Genomic DNA, 15,823 nt, shown 5'->3' with positions numbered 1-15,823 from the left:
TGGCCAACATGGTGGAACCCCGTCTCTACTAAAAATACAAAAAATTAGCCAGGCATGGTGGTACATGCCTGTAATCCCAGCTACCTGGGAGGCTGAGCCTGGAGAATCGCTTGAACCCGGGAGGCAGAGGTTGCAGTGAGCCGAGATTGTGCCACTGCACTCCAGCCTGGGCAACAGAGTGAGACTCAGTCTCAGAAAAAAAAAAAAGATGGACCCAGCGTTATGAGCATTTGGGAGCATGAGACTGAGGCAGGATGTGTTTCCTCCACTCGGCTCCCAGGCATTGAGAAAGGAATCTGGTTTTACGAACATACGACTGCTTTCAAAATATTTTCAAAATATATTTTATTTCTTTCTTACATGTATTTTGCAAAATTTCCAAGGTAAACATTAGCTCCACATACAGAAATAAAAGAGTTCTTTAAGAACTAGCATTGAATTCATCACAAGAATCATCAAATTATGATAATGGAAAACAAACTTGCCTATGACCAAAGCTACTGAGCTGAAGGGAAGAGCTGTCTTTACAAAGATCCCTCTCATTAAGCCCACTGCCCTGCAGCTGACTCAAGCCATCATCATGTATGTACGTGTCTAAGAAAGGACACTGGCCGGGCATGGTGGCTCACGCCTGTAATCCCAGCACTTTGGGAGGCTGAGGCGGGCGTATCACGAGGTCAGGAGTTTGAGACCAGCCTGGCCAACATGGAGAAACCCCCGTGTCTACTAATAATACAAAAACTAGCTGGGTGTGGTGGCGTATGCCTGTAATCCCAGCTACTCAGGAGGCTGAGGCAGGAGAATCACTTGAACCCAGGAGGTGGAGGTTGCAGTGAGCCGAGATCGCGCCACTGCACTCCAGCCTGGGCGACAAGAGAGAAACTCTGTCTCCAAGGAAAAAAAAAAAAAAAAAAGAAAGGACATTGGCACAGTACAGCAGCTTTGCAACCTCCAAGACGGTTTGAGTTTTAGTTCCCATGAGTACATCCTCCACAGGTATTGGGTGCTTTGCACTATTGACTTAGATGGGTCAGTTCTGAAGTTTGATTAAGACATTCTCTTGGAGATACATTTTATATAAATCTTGTAATGTGCTAAACTGTCAAATTGTTAATGGTACTAAATACTCAAGGCCGTTATTTTGTGTGGCCTCTACATTTCTGCACCATCATCGTCGTCATCATCATCATCTTTGGCTCTGAAATGCATTTTTCTGAACTCTCGTCTGCTCATTGAAGGACAAGATGAAGACGCAGGTGGGAGGTCCTTAGAGGAGAAGAAAACATGACTTCAGTCATGAGCAATACATATCTGCACCCGCATTTGCAATGTGCCCCACCCAGCGGCTCTAGGGCTCACAGAGCACTCTTCCCTTTTAGACGCGTGAAAATGCCTGAGTCCCCGCACTCGCTTCTAGATGAGAGCTTCCTCCCTACTGGGCTGATCGAGTAAAGAGAAGGAAAGGTGCTGGGTTCAAAACAAAAGAAAGCAACAGCAAGCGTGGGGTGGATGTTCAAAAAAACCACAAACCTGATTTCATGGAAACACACCTGTGGCTGCGGGAGGGACCCCTCCCGCCGCCACCTTTCCCGAGAGCAGTGATTCTCAGCTTGGGAGATGCAGGGAGGGCCCCCAATTAGCCAACGGTTTCATTTTCTCCTCGTGGGTTAAAATGATTAGTTTATGTTTAATGTTGTGTCGAGGCATTATTTACCTGCACTGAGTGGGGAGTGTGTGACCTGAATGTGCAGCTGCTGCCTGAGTACCCACGGGAGGAGGAAGGCGCCGCTCTTACCTGCATGAGCTCAACGTTTCCAAAGAACCGGCTCACGGGCATTGGCTGATTGCTGTCGTCATCTAGAAAGACGCTGTTGTCCATCTGAAGTGGTGGCTTCTGCACATCCTCTGTCTGTAGCCCTGGCTCATTCTGCTTCTGCACAGTGGAGCTGCTGTTGGATTCTTCTGCTCCGGACCCGGCACTGTGTTTTGGCACGGACAGGCCATCTTTAGTCTTTGCTAAGTGAGAGTCACTCACAACTCTGCAGCCACCGAGAGGAAGACTTGCAGCTCCCTGCTGCACAGAAATGCCAGCCTCACTGCCTGGAAGCAAGGCACTGCCTGCAGCAAACTCATTTTCACAAGGGGTCTCAGGTGTCACTTTTGGCAAAGAAGCGCTGTCATTCTTAGGGACAAGCTTCTGTAATTCTGACTTCACAAGATGTCCTTTGTCACATTTGAACTTCTTGGACGTTCGCCTGTCTGTGGCTTTGTGGGATGAGGAAGTCTGTCAAGAAAAAAAATGTAAGGGGAACCAGACATACCTAGCAAATAAAACAGGCCTCAATCCAGAGGCTAGTATTTCTTCTCACGTCGGAAATGATAAAGATGCTGTGACCACAACTTTCACAGATCGTCATTTCACTGTTTTGCCACCAAGGGACAAAACACAAGTGAGACTGAATCTAGACACACCCCACATCACTCCTACACTTTCAGTTTTCCCTAGTGGTGTTACAGCTCCTGAGGTGAATTCTGAAGCATATATTTATATATTATACAATTACAGTAAAAGAATCCAGCTTTCATTCATTTCTGCTAGGGCATAAGCTCTGTGAAGGCAGGGGCCTTTGCTTTATTCACCGATTAGTGCCTGGCACACAGTAGGTGCTCAAGAAATATTTGTTAAATTGACTTTGACAAAATTTTACCAAGCACCTCATTATGAGCAAAACTCTGTGCTACACGCTGGCATATGGCCAAGTCCTAACTCCTCAGCTGTAGGCTCCGGGAAGCGGCTCTACTTCACCGGTAAGTTCAGGAACTCGCTCCTCGGAATCGATGGCTGGGCTAGGGTGAACGGCAGACGGCATGAGATTCCTTTCCCCACCCACTCTGCCTTTCTCTTCCAGCCTCTGGCGGTGAGGCTGCACGGCAATGGGCCAGCATGACTCGATAGCACGCTAAGAGCAGAGCGATGAGCACAAGTGGCCTCAAAGCCTGGTCTAGACACACACACACACGGGTGGGCGGGTGCTAGGATCAGAGACTGGGTCTAGACACACACACGGGTGGGCGGGTGCTAGGATCAGAGACTGGGTCTAGACACACACACGGGTGGGCAGGTGCTAGGATCAGGGCCTGGGTCTAGACACACACATGGGTGGGCAGGTGCTAGGATCAGGGCCCGGGTCTAGACACACACGGGTGGGCGGGTGCTAGGAGAGCCAGCCCTGGCCTGCCGAGTGCGTCTTTCTCTGAAGGCAATTACAGTGCTGTCACCTTTTCATCTGCAATAGTCTCCCTCTGGCAGATAAGTAACATTCGATATTTTTCTAAAGCAACACATCTTGGAGTGGCAATTTTGTATAAAAGTGGACCCTCGAGTCAGAATCTTGGCGTTCTCCACGGTAACAGGGCTCACCAGACATGCTGTCTTGGCAGACGTGGAACCAGCGACTTCCTGGGCAGAGGCCAACCTGGCTGCCGAACAACTTCGTGCTTTCAAGCGCGCTGAAGACCGCACTGCACCTGTGAGCTACACAGATTGAGAGCCACTCAGAGAGCGCTCTCCGGAAGGGAGCATGAACGTGCAGACGAGAATTTCCCACCTAAAGAACACCCGAAGACAGCCCCTCCTGCTCCCAGGATTTTATCATCTTTGTGGAGACAGCTGTGGCCCGAATGTGTAAATCCAAACGAAATTGTGCCTGGGTTTAGGATACAGGATCTACTATTTCCACGATCTTGGAGGCTTGGGACGATCTGTCCCCCTTATCTTGTATATTTCTAGTAGCCACCATTTGTCCTTTAGTGGAAATTAAGTCAACTTCAAAGGGTTTAGAATAAGCAGCAGATGCCCTTCCTTAGAAGGCTCTCCAACTTTCATACGTTGTCAAAGTTCTTAAAAAAAGGTAACATGAGGAAACCAAAGTTCCTCTTCCTCAAATTAGAGTCCTATTCTATTAGTTGAATGCAGCTAGCGACTGTCTCACAAATTTTAATATTAACAAACTGGTCCACCTCTCTTTTATCCTGAATGCAAAGCAAACTCTTCTAATAACAAGAAAGAAATTAATTAAAGACATAACGTTTAAAATAACTATTTAGGAATAATTTTCGGTATTCAGAAAAGTTGCAAAAAATAGTACAAAGAAACTGCTGTGATAGCTCACACCTGTAATCCCAGCTACTTGGGAAGCTGAGGTAGGAGGACCACTCGAGCCCAGGAGTTCAAGACCAGCCTGGGCAACACAGCGAGATCCCATCTTTAAAAAAATTTTTAAAAAATTAGCCAGGTGTGGTGGTGTGCACCTGTAGTCCCAGCTATGTGGGAGGCTGAGGTGAGAGGATCGCTTGATCCCAGGAGTTTGAGGCTGCAGTGAGCTATGACTGCACCACTGCACTCCACCTGGGTGACAGAGTGAGACCGTGTCTCTGAAAAAATAATAATAATAAAATAATACAGGGAGTTGCCATGTAGCCTTCACTCAGCTTCCACTAATGTTAAACAACTACAGGACATTGTCAACATTAAGAAATTAGTGACATTACGGTACTCTTCACTAAACTATAGATTTTATTTGTATTTTATCGGTTTCTCCATGAACTGTTTTTCTGTTCCAGAATCCAGTCCAGAATACCACACTGCACTTAGAAAACTCGAAAGGAATGAGTGTGAGTAGTAGAAGCAACAAACAGGAGCAATGCAGGTTGACATGGCCAGGAAAGGCCCAAGAGCTGCTGCCAACAGGCCCTAGAACTGGAACCCAGAAGGGGACGGATGAAGAGTGCCCTGCCCAACAGCAGATAAGAGAAATAAAAAAAGGAAAAAAACAAAAAAATAAAACACAGAAATAATCTGTCTCGGCTGGGCGTGGTGGCTCACGCCTGTAATCCCAGCACTTTGGGAGGCTGAGGCAGGTGGATCACGAGGTCAGGAGATCGAGACCATCCCGGCTAACACAGTGAAACCCCGTCTCTACTAAAAATACAAAAAATTAGCCGGGCGTGGTGGTGGGCGCCTGTAGTCCCAGCTACTCGGGAGGCTAAGGCAGGAGAATGGCGTGAACCCAGGAGGCGGAGCTTGCAGTGAGCCGAGATTGTGCCACTGCACACCAGCCTGGGTGACAGAGCGAGACTCCGTCTCAAAAAAAAAAAAAAAAAAAAAAAAAGAAATAATCTGTCTCTGCCATGCACCCCGTAGCCCAAGACAGCTCCAGAAGCCCTGTGGGGTGGCAGCTCCAAGGTCCTGTGATACTGTGGCAGTCAGAGTGTGTGTCTGAAACAGGAGGGAGAAGAGCAGGCAGCAGCCCACCGGAGGCCAGGACGCCCGCCTGCTGTACACAGGACACGCCAGGTGCCCACAGGCTGGGTGAAGTGCCTGCTACCACAGCACACCGGGGGCTGGGCCTCCGTCCTCTCACAAGGGCAGGGCTTTGCTGAGAGCCCCGGCAGACGTCATGGTCACAGTTACACCAAGGGGACTGAGGCAACAGAGGTTACAGAACTTGCTAAGAGTTGCCATAAACATCTCTCATCAAAATCCTCCCACTGGGTCTTAAACAAGCCCATCTCCCTAAAACGCCATCACGTGCCTCGTAGGGAAAAGACATCTCTGACCCAGAAAGCCACTGCCCCTCCTCTCCTCCCTGCTGTGAGCCCTCCTCCGGACGCTTTGCTGCTCTGTGCTGGAGTATGCTGTGTGGGGAGCCCAGCTCGGTGCCTGAACAGCTTCAAAGGAGTGGCACACCCATTTCAGATGAGGACAACTTGGGTAAGGAGCTTATGAGGTTATACGAGTGATGCCTGGCTTCCAAATCTCTGTTCCATCACCACAGCTCACCCTAGATATGACCCCCAACAACTGCCTGAGGTGGGGATTGAACTGAAGAAGCTGCCACCTGCTCTGTGTTCTACGCCTGCACGTCTTTTCCCGCAGCAGGTGCTTCTCAAGGCTTCTGTCAGCATCTTGGCAGCAGTGGTTCTGAACTTTTCGCGTGCGACAGGTTCATCAGGTGGACCTTTTGGCCCCTTCTGCAGAGAAAAGCCAGATGATCTGGTGGGCCTGGAAGCGCTGGCTGTTAACAGACACCTGAGGATCTGGTGGGCCTGGAAGTGCTGGCTGTTAACAGACACCTGAGCAGGCCATTTGCTGTCCACTCCGGATTGACAGGAGTCAAAACATGACAGCGGCTTAGCTTCAGTTTCATCATGGATTAACCACCTCTAAGGTGTCAACTCCAAAATGTCAAGAATTGGTCACAGTCTCACTTGCAGATTCCTGCTCTGCAGCTGGGCAGCTTGGATGGCTCCCACAGTCCAAAAAAGGAAAGACTTTCTCATCACTGAGATTCTCCTCATTCCAGTAGATTGTTTAATAACTGGTATGTCAGAAGCACAAACATGGTTTCTCCAAAAGGGCTGGCCGAGACTGACTTCAACATGACGGCTCGAGGAGCTTCACTGACCTTCTACTCAGAGAGCGATGAGCAGTCCCAAAACAGCCATTTAGAGAGCCTTTGGAAATGGTCCTATGGGCACCCAGCAAATGAAGAAACACTTGCTCCAGAACACCTACATACGTGTGGTAAGGACACGGAGAGTCTGTGGCACTTGAGCTCCGTCCTGCTGCAGCCAAGAACACAGGGCCACCTCCCCAGCTCCCGGGCAGCGGGGTGTCTTCCCAGGAGAGGCAGGACAGCAGTGCTTCCCTTTCTGCTCTCATCCCACCTGTGACTGAGACCAGGTCCTGAGTGAGTAGGATTGAGAAGAGGGGCCCTCCTTTCTGCTCAGACTCTATGTGTAGAATGAAGGCTTCACCTTGGCTCCATTCTACGAGTAGGGTTTGGGCCTCTGCAAGAGGCTCCACCCAGTGAACCAAGAAGACTGGGGCCCATCAACCCCGTCCTAGATATGAGGTGGTTCCAGGCTGGGGAAGACACATTTGGAGGATCTCAGGCTGCTGCTAGCTCCCCCAGCCCCCATTCAGAGAGGAGCCCATTACTGTCCTCACCTGCAGGCCCTGGCTCAGAGGCTCTGCCTGGGTGAGAGGCAGGCAACTCAACAGACAGCTCTCACATCTGCCCAAAGGCACCAAATTCCCTGACATGGAATGTGGAGAAGTTCCGGCCTAAGGGAGCTGTTCAAGTACCGTGGAGGCTGTGATGAAGGGGGTGGAGGCAGTGGAGAATCAAGCAATAGGCCAAATTGTAGGCCAACCAGTTCGCAGGAGAGAACCAGAGACTAACACGGCTGGGAGGAGGCCTCTTGGACACAGAACAAACTAACCAAACACTGACCTTAGAAAGTATCCCTTCGAAGAAGCCACAATTTGATTGGATTGGTTTGTAGAGCAACTTATGCCCAGGCTGTTGCTGAGAACAGCACAATAACCTGGCATTAGCGAAGTTCAACAGCTGGATGTGGTCAGGGAAAGAGGAAAAGGACCTCACTAAAACCACTGTCATCCAGAGTGGCTGGGTGCCACCCCCCACCAGCAACATCACAGGCTGAACACTGTGGCAGGGGAAATATACTTTATCAAAACAATCTACCCAGTTGCTAAACAAATAAGCATATTAACAATGACAAGCCCCAGGGTTGGGGACAGTACCCAGAATTGCTAAAATATATTGTCTAAAATGTCAAAAAAATTATGAAGGCATAATTCCAACAAAAAATTATGAAGCACTCAAAGAAAAAGAAAACTAGGCTCATACACTGGAATAAAAGCAGGCCACAGAAGCCGTCTGTGAGAGTGACCAGATGTTGGATTTATACATATATAAAGGACCAAGGTAGCCATGATAAACAATATCAAGATCATGAATAAAGAAGAAACATAAGATAATGCTGCATCAAAGAGACTATCAATAAAGAGAAATTACTTAAAAACCAAATGGAAATTCTGGAGTAGAAAAGTACAAAACCTGAAATAACAAAATTCACTAGAAGGGCTTAATAGAACTGAACTGGCAGGATAAGCAAACTTGAAGACAGATCGATAGATTATGCATGCTGAAGAACACAGAGAAAAAAAGAACGAAGAAAAATAAAGCAAGCTGTAGAGAAATGCTGGACATCATTAAGTGCACTAACATACACAAAATAAGAACCACCAGGAATGCAGAGAGAAAGGAGCAGAAAAAATATTTGAAGAAACAATGGCTGAGAACTTCTCAAATTTACAGAAAAACATTAACCTACATATCCAGGAATATTTTTTTTTTTGAGACGGAGTCTCACTCTGTCACCCAGGCTGCAGTACAGTGGCATAATCTTGGCTCACTGCAAGCTCCGCCTCCCAGGTTCATGCCATTCTCCCGCCTCAGACTCCCAAGTAGCTGGGACTACAGGCGCCCGCCACCATGCCCCGCTAATTTTTTGTATTTTTAGTAGAGATAGGGTTTCACTGTGTTAGCCAGGATGGTATCAATCTCCTGACCTCGTGATCCGCCTGCCTCAGCCTCCCAAAGTGCTGGGATTACAGGTGTGAGCCACCGCGCCTAGCCCCATATCCAGGAATCTTAATGAACAGAACTCCAAATAGGATACATGCAAAGAGATCCACAGACACATCACTGTAAAAATACAAAGATCAAAGGCAAAATCTTGAAAGAGAACAAAATCTTGAAAGCCCCAAGAAGAAAGCCACTTAGAAGGGAACCTCAATAAATGAACTGACTGAAACAATGGAGAATATTCAAACATATTCAACATGCTCAAACAAACCTGTCAACCAAGAATCCTATATCCAGCAAAACTATACTTCAAAAATGGGCTGGGCATGGTGGCTCATGCCTGTAATCCCACCACTTTGGGAGGCTGAGGCAGTGATCACCTGAGGTCAGGAGTTTTAGACCAGCCTGGCCAACATGGTGAAAACCTGTCTCCAGTAAAAACACAAAAATTAGCTGGGCGTAGGGGCAGGCTCCTGTAATCCCAGCCATTCCAGAGGCTGAGGCGAGAATCACTTGAACCCGGGAGGCAGAGGTTGCAGTGGGCCGAGATCACACCTCTGCACTCCAGCCTGGGCAACAGAGTGAGACTCTGGTCTCAAAGCAAAACAACAACAACAACAACAAAACTCACTTTACAACAACAACAACAACAACAACAAAACTCACTTTACAAGAAACACTAAAAGAAGTTCATCAGGCTGAAAGCAAGTGACCCCAGACAGTAATTCAAAACCACACACACACAAAAACAGCACCAGTAAAGGTAATTATGTTCTTATATAGCTTAAATGCCTATTCCTCTACCTCCTTCTCTTAATTTAAAAAGCAATTGTATACAATAATATGTATATAATATATACAGACATGTACTCTATTTGCCAATAACAAAACAAAGAAAGTGGGTGAAAGCAAACCCCTACTGGCTAAGGAAATGACCACAGACAGAAAGTAATAACGATAACACAGTACTGTTGAGTTTGTGACATGATCAGATGTAATACATATAACAAAATACCACAAAAATAACCATATAAGAGTAACATTTCTGTATCACTTGGAATTAACCTAGTACAAATCTGAAGCTTAAGATGTATATGGAGAATATGAAGATTAAGATGTATATGGTAAAACATAGAGCAAGCACTGGAAAAAACCCAAAAAAGTTGTGAAAAAAATCATTAAATTAAAATGCTACATTAGGAAATATTCACTTTAATCCACTTAAAGAAGGAACAGGGGAAGAAAAAGACAGACTTGTATAAAGAAAAGAAAAAGTAAAATGGCAAATGTAAACCTAACTACAGTGTATCAATAATATTAAATGTGCATGGGCTAAACAATTCAATCAAAAGGCAGAAACTACCAGACTGGATTTTAAAAAAGATCCAAGTATACGCGCCTACAGGAGACAAGTTTTGGTTCAAAGATAAAAATAGTAAAAGGAGTTGGAATTCACACGTGGCCACTCCATTTGAACAAACCAGGAGAGCCTCCACGCAGCTCAGAGCCTCCCAAGTGGACCTGGACCCGCGCCGGGTCCACTGTGAAAAGGGTCCTTCGCCTTAACTGTTACACCCACGCAATGAGCACTTGCCCCTTGCCAGACACCGGCACCCCCCTTCAATCCTCACCACCCTCTTGGTGGATCCCTCATCACCCCACTTTTAGCACATTAAGTAGATGGGGCCAAGCTGAGGTCACTTGCTGTGTGACCTCCATTGGAGTGGCAGCAGTTGAGGGGCACAAACTCAGCTCTGCAGCATCCAGCGCTACCAGGAGTTGAAACCAGTTCTGGAGAGGGTGCCCCACCTTCCTAGGAAAGTGGCCTGAAACCTCCCTTCAAGGGGGCGTCACCTGGGAGCCCCCCTGTTGCCCAGGACGTGAACTGTGAGCTCCACTTCTCCCGAGGGCGTGGACCGGAGCCCCCCTTCTCCCGGGGGCATGGCCTGGGAGCTCCCCTTCTCTCGGGGGTGTGGCCCAGAGCCCCCCTTCTGCGGGGGTGGGTAACCTGGGAGCCCCCTTCTCCCGGGGACGTGACCTGTGAGCTCCACTTCTCCCGAGGGCGTGGCCCGGAGCCCCCATTCTCCCGGGGGTATGGCCTGGGAACTCCCCTTCTCCTGGGGGCGTGGCCTGGGAGCTCCCGTTCTCCCGGGGGCGTGGCCTGGGAGCTCCCCTTCTCCCAGGGGCGTGGCCCGGAGCCCCCTTTTCACAGGGGCGTGACCTGGCAGCCCTCCTTCTCCCGGGGACGTGACCTGTGAGCTCCACTTCTCCCGAGGGCGTGGCCCGGAGCCCCCATTCTCCCGGGGGTATGGCCTGGGAACTCCCCTTCTCCTGGGGGCGTGGCCTGGGAGCTCCCTTCCTCCCAGGGGCGTGGCCCGGAGCCCCCTTTTCACAGGGGCGTGACCTGGCAGCCCTCCTTCTCCCGGGAGCGTGGCCTGGAGCCCCCAACTCCTTCCGGGGGCGAGGCCCAAGCGGAGGCCGCTCCTAGGCCACAGGCACCCCGTGACCCTGCCCCGGTTCTCCAGACAGCAGGTGGCCCAGAGTCCCCGCCCTGCCCGGCGCAGCTGCTGCCGGGACCCAGCCCTCACCTTCCGGCTCCTCATGAGTGTGAGCACCGCAGCCAAGCACCGCGCGCCCCGGCCAACGCGTCCCGGCGGAGCGGCTACCCGGAGTCTGCAGAGCGCGCCGCGGCGGCGTCCGACGTCAACACAGCCAATCACAGCGCAGCACCCTCGTCATGTGACCCCCACAGTGTTGGCTCTTTCGTAAGCGGCGGGCGAAGCTCGCGGGCCTTGGGCCAGTGGTGGGACACTGGAGCAGAAGTCGGCCTGTGGCCGGCCATGTTCATGAGGGCGCGTCCCTTGGCACCCCTTGTAGCCGCTATGTTTCCCACGCCCGTGGCAGGCCTGAGAGATTATGTTTGCGGGGAGTGCTTTTTTTGTAGCTTCTGTGTTCGCCATATTTGAAAGGGGCAGACGGCCATGTTCGTGAACGGCGCTTCCCATGGTGCACCTGTGGCCGCCATGTTTGAGCGGGGTGGGCAACTATGTTCTTGAGGGGCGAGCAACCGTGTTCTTGAGGGGCGCTTCCCTTGAAGCCTCTTTGGCCACCATGTTTGAGAGGGGCAGACGGCCATGTTTGTAAGGGGCGCTTCTCTTGGTGCGCCTGTGGCCGCTATGTTTGAGAGGGGCAGGCAACCATGTTCGTGAGGGGTGCTTCCCTTGAAGCCTCTTTGGCGCCATGTACGAGAGGGGCGGACGGCCATGTTTGTGAGGGGCTCTTCCCTTGGTGCGCCTGTGGCCGCCATGTTTGAGAGGGGCGGGCGGGACGTCCGTGAGGGGCCCCTCCCTTTGCATCCCCTGGCTAACAGCCTGCAGGAGGGCGGGAAGTGCTTTCTCCAGTGCCGCAGAGCGCTGGTTTCTGAATGCCGGTTAGCGGCCTTGAGCAGCGCGAGGGACTCCCAGGCCTGCCCTTGCTGCGGCCCCGCTGGGGAGCTTTGCGCGCTTGTCGCAGGCTGTGCTGCCCCGCGACATGCCGCTTTGGGTTGGGGTGGCCCGCCCGGGAAGTGGCCTCAGCTGTCCCCCATGTTGCGGGCGGGAGGGGGCCTTAGTGGAGGCCGTCAGTGGGCCCAGGAGGCCAGGGTCCGGCGTCGGGCTGGGGGCCGGTTTTCGCCCCCCGTTACGTGCAAGGCGGGAAATGACCCCTCTGCCGTCCCGTTACTCTCCGGGGCCAAAATGGACTCGCAGCGGCCACGCCGTTTCCAATGGCCACACTCCTAGCAGGCCTGGGTGGACCCGCAGCGGCCACGCCTCCTCCTATGGCCACGCCCTATCAGGTCTGGATGGACACACGGCGGCCTCGCCTCCTCCAGCAAACACGCCCCTAGCAGGCCTGGGCTGCTGTGATGCGTCCTCTTTGGCCGCCGCTGAGGGAGGTGTTTGTAAAGCTGAGGACCACTGTTCTGTTGTGGGTTTTTTTGTTTGTTTGTTTGTTTTTTGAGACGGAGTCTCGCTCTGTCACCCAGGCTGGAGTGCAGTGGCGCGATCTCAGCTCACTGCAACCTCCGCCTCATGGGCTCAAGCGATTCTCCTGCCTCAGCCTCCTGAGTAGCTGGGATTACAGGCAGGCGCCACCACACCTGGCTAATTTTTGTATTTTTAGTAGAGATGGGGTTTCATCATGTTGGTCAGGCTGGTCTTGAACTCCTGACCTCAAATAATCTGCCCACCTTGGCCTCCCAAAGTGCTGGGATTACAGGCGTGAGCCACCATGCCAGGCCCACTGTTCTTTTCTTTTCTTTCTTTTTTTTTTTTTTGACGGGAGTCTCGCTGTGTCGCCCAGGCTACAGTGCAGTGACGCAATCTCGGCTCACTGCAAGCTCTGCCTCCCGGGTTCACGCCATTCTCCTGCCTCAGCCTCCCGAGTAGCTGGGACTACAGGCTCCTGCCACCACACCCGGCTAATTTTTTTGTATTTTTAGTAGAGACGGGGTTTCACCGTGTTAGCTAGGATGATCTCGATCTCCTGACCTCGTGGTCCGCTTGCCGCGGCCTCCCAAAATGCTGGGATTACAGGCGTGAGCCACCGCGCCCGGCACACTGTTCTCTTCTTAAGAATTTCAACATAGAAATGAAATCCAGCCTTGCCTTAAATCCTCCAGCCGTCAAGTTCTCTGGGCTCTAGGATGTGTGTCTTCAGAAAAGGGCGCAGGGTGGAAATCACATCAGAGGCCGAGGACACCTGGCCCCTCCCCTCTCCGCCCGCAGGTGGCTGCGCAGTCCAGGGCTGGCTCCCAGGTGCTCGGGCACAGGGCGCACCCAGCAGCCCGTACTGTGCTTTGCAAATAAATGGGAGTCTTATTTCCTTTTTAAATCATTATTATTTTTTTTCAAATGAGAACATTTAAATCAGGCAGTTTTGTCAGAAGCATTAGGTTTTCCACTTAAACTACAAAGGTTGAAAAGTGAACTGCATTGCATTGTGGCTTCATGGCCTGCTCAGGGTCCCTCTGTGCACTGTTCCAAGGCAGGGTGTGATTCATAATCTCTTCCAAAAGCATCAGTGTGCCTGTTCTTACGGTATGACTCTCTCAAAGCCCAGACTTGCAGCTGATGCCTCCTTTTAGTGCCTGAGAAGGGAGAGTATTTAAGGATCCTGCCAGCTTGAGCTCTATGCAGCCTCCACTCTCTTTAGAAGTGTGACGTTTGGTAATTAGGTGGAGCCCTCAAATTAGACTGCACGTGGGGTTTTGCTTTCGGCAGTGAGTGAAGATGCTTGCAGCCCTGGTGTACACACACACACACACATGTCCTACCTGGCTGTTGTACCCTCTCTCTTCCTAGCCCTGCGCTTCTCCCATGTTATTATCCATGTTGTACAGAAGGGGAGGAGACAAATGTGTAACTGGCAGGAAATGCGTTTGAAATGGAAACTTAATATAATCGCTGCCAGCTGTTCAGAAAAAAATGAGAGCAAGCGATACTTTGTTAAACACCTAGCCTGTCCCATTTTCGCAGAGATTGATTTCACAATAAGCTTGGTTCAGTGGTTTTATTTCCCAGTCCTTGGGAGCTCAAAGTTTTCATCCACTGGGGCTTGGCTGGTGTTTGCCTGTCTTGTTTGTGGTTGGTGCCAGTTGATGTGAATGCCTCACTGCCTGGCCTCGCCTGCCCGATGGGGGCTCTGGGCTCCGAGCCATGTGGACTTTTAACATCCCAAAGGGCACTCTCCTTCCCTTCACCACTGTGGTCTGTCGTCTCCCCGGGTCTGGGATGAGCATGGTTTCCAGCCTCCCGGCTGTAAGGCCTGACACCCAGGCCATTGGTGAATGTCTCTGTCTCCCTGCCCACATCCTATCAGATGCCGGTTGCTGTTAATTCTAGACTTTGAAGCCTCACGGCTGGTCTCTCCTTTTCCTCTGGCCTGGGCAGCCCACAGCTGTTGGGGTGATCCCCTGCTTCTGGGATCCAGAGCCACAGTCTTAGAGTGGCCTGTAAGTCCTGGCATGGTGCCTGGCACACTGTGGGTGCCCAGCAGGTGTTTGTCGAATGAATGTGCGGAAGAGCTTCTGAGCTTGCCCACCATTGCCGCTCCCTGCTCCAGCCGCACAGAGTCCCAGCACCTGTTCCCCTGCCCCTCTGGTATCCACAGTGCCTCCCTCAGCTCCTGACCACTGCAAAGCCTCTTCCCCACTTCCCTGTGCCTGAAAACCTTCTTTCCCCAGCTCCCCAACCCACGTTTTGCCTGGCTAATCCATTTGTTAAACCTCAACTCAGCTTATATCTCCTGTCCTCAGGGGGCCCTTCCTGGATGCTCCCCCGCCCCCTACATTCAATCTGCCGGTTACTGCTCTTTTAGTGTTCTGCACTCTTCTACCAGGACCCCGTGGCAGGCCAGGACCGTTTCTCCGGTGCTATCCCAGAGCATGGCGCATCCACTCATTCACTCAAGGTATCAAGCTCCACTGTGTTCTGGGGACTGGGCCAGGTGCGAGCCCAGGCATGGAATCATCACACAGAATTGTACATTTGCAGTGTGATGGGAGCCATGGGGGAGAGGCCACATGGGCAACAGCACAGAGCTGGGGGTGTCGGCTGAGGATCCTGGGAGGAAGTGGCTGGGGCCCCCTCTCCCTCCCTCATCCTGTAGGATGCAGGCCCCTTTCAGGCCCACCCGGGGGAAACAGAGCCTCCTAGTCAAGGCTGGATGTGCAGTGCAGCCCTATCTGGACAGGCTACCCCTCCTGACGAGGTGGGAGGTGTTGGCGTGGGCAGAGGAGCCAATCTTGAATTCTCTCCCCCGCTCCACCTCAAGCTGCCATGTGGAATTGCAGGAGACCCTGGAGGGAGCAGAAAACCAGGCTCGGCCGAAGCCACCTCCACACCACGGCTTCCCGGGTTCCCCAAAACCAGGCTTGGCCGAAGCCACCTCCACACCACGGCTTCCCGGGTTCGCGGTGTCTGCTTCTGTTCTTATTCCTGATTAGCTGTGCCCCCACCCGGCCAGGTCAGGGCACAGTGAGACTACCCATGGTGGCAGGCGTGTGAAGTCTGTGCAGGCTTGTACGTGGCTGGCCCCCCACCTGAACTGTACACCCCCGGAAGGCAGAGTCCGTGTTTTGTTCACGGAGGCTGGTGATACCCAGAGGACATTGGCTGGCTGGCTGGCTGGCCGCGGGTGAGACACACACAGAGAACTTGAGGATTGTGGATTGGAGGAAACTTTGCATTCTTGCCCATACCACAAATTTCTGACTTAAAACACTGCTGTGCCCCAGTTCAGTATTTGCCTTTGACAAACACTGTAGGGCCAGTGAGAAAGTTGAAGAGATTTTTCAACTGACTAGCAGTCGGTAGACCCGTTAA

General features: G+C 51.5%; 1 protein-coding gene across 2 annotated transcripts; it reads right to left on the bottom strand.

The window, feature by feature from the left end:
- Positions 1-328: 328 nt before the first annotated feature.
- On the bottom strand, positions 329-15,291 carry C1H1orf174 (chromosome 1 C1orf174 homolog). 2 transcript variants are annotated; one of them, XM_019021004.4, is made up of 4 exons: positions 11,048-15,291; positions 3,422-3,535; positions 1,796-2,284; positions 329-1,266 (listed from the first exon to the last, which is right to left on the bottom strand). In XM_019021004.4, exons 1-4 carry the CDS (start codon positions 11,060-11,062, stop codon positions 1,153-1,155), a joined length of 732 nt encoding a protein of 243 aa, XP_018876549.2. In that variant the 5' UTR covers positions 11,063-15,291; the 3' UTR covers positions 329-1,152. The 2 variants fall into 2 exon arrangements, with proteins under 2 accessions (XP_018876549.2, XP_055208471.1); XM_055352496.2 differs by lacking the exon at positions 3,422-3,535 and having other exon boundaries at positions 11,048-11,162.
- Positions 15,292-15,823: the final 532 nt, after the last annotated feature.

Source organism: Gorilla gorilla, chromosome 1 (assembly GCF_029281585.2).
Source record: "Gorilla gorilla gorilla isolate KB3781 chromosome 1, NHGRI_mGorGor1-v2.1_pri, whole genome shotgun sequence".
Taxonomy (NCBI): domain Eukaryota; kingdom Metazoa; phylum Chordata; class Mammalia; order Primates; family Hominidae; genus Gorilla; species Gorilla gorilla.
This window is presented reverse-complemented; position numbering and strand designations above follow the sequence as displayed.

Coding starts and splice junctions, on each gene's coding strand:
- C1H1orf174 (XM_019021004.4), bottom strand. Junction 2,285..3,421: donor CTGCCAAGACAGCATGTCTG/GTGAGCCCTGTT, acceptor TTTTCTTGACAG/ACTTCCTCATCCCACAAAGC. Junction 1,267..1,795: donor GAAACGTTGAGCTCATGCAG/GTAAGAGCGGCG, acceptor TTCTCCTCTAAG/GACCTCCCACCTGCGTCTTC.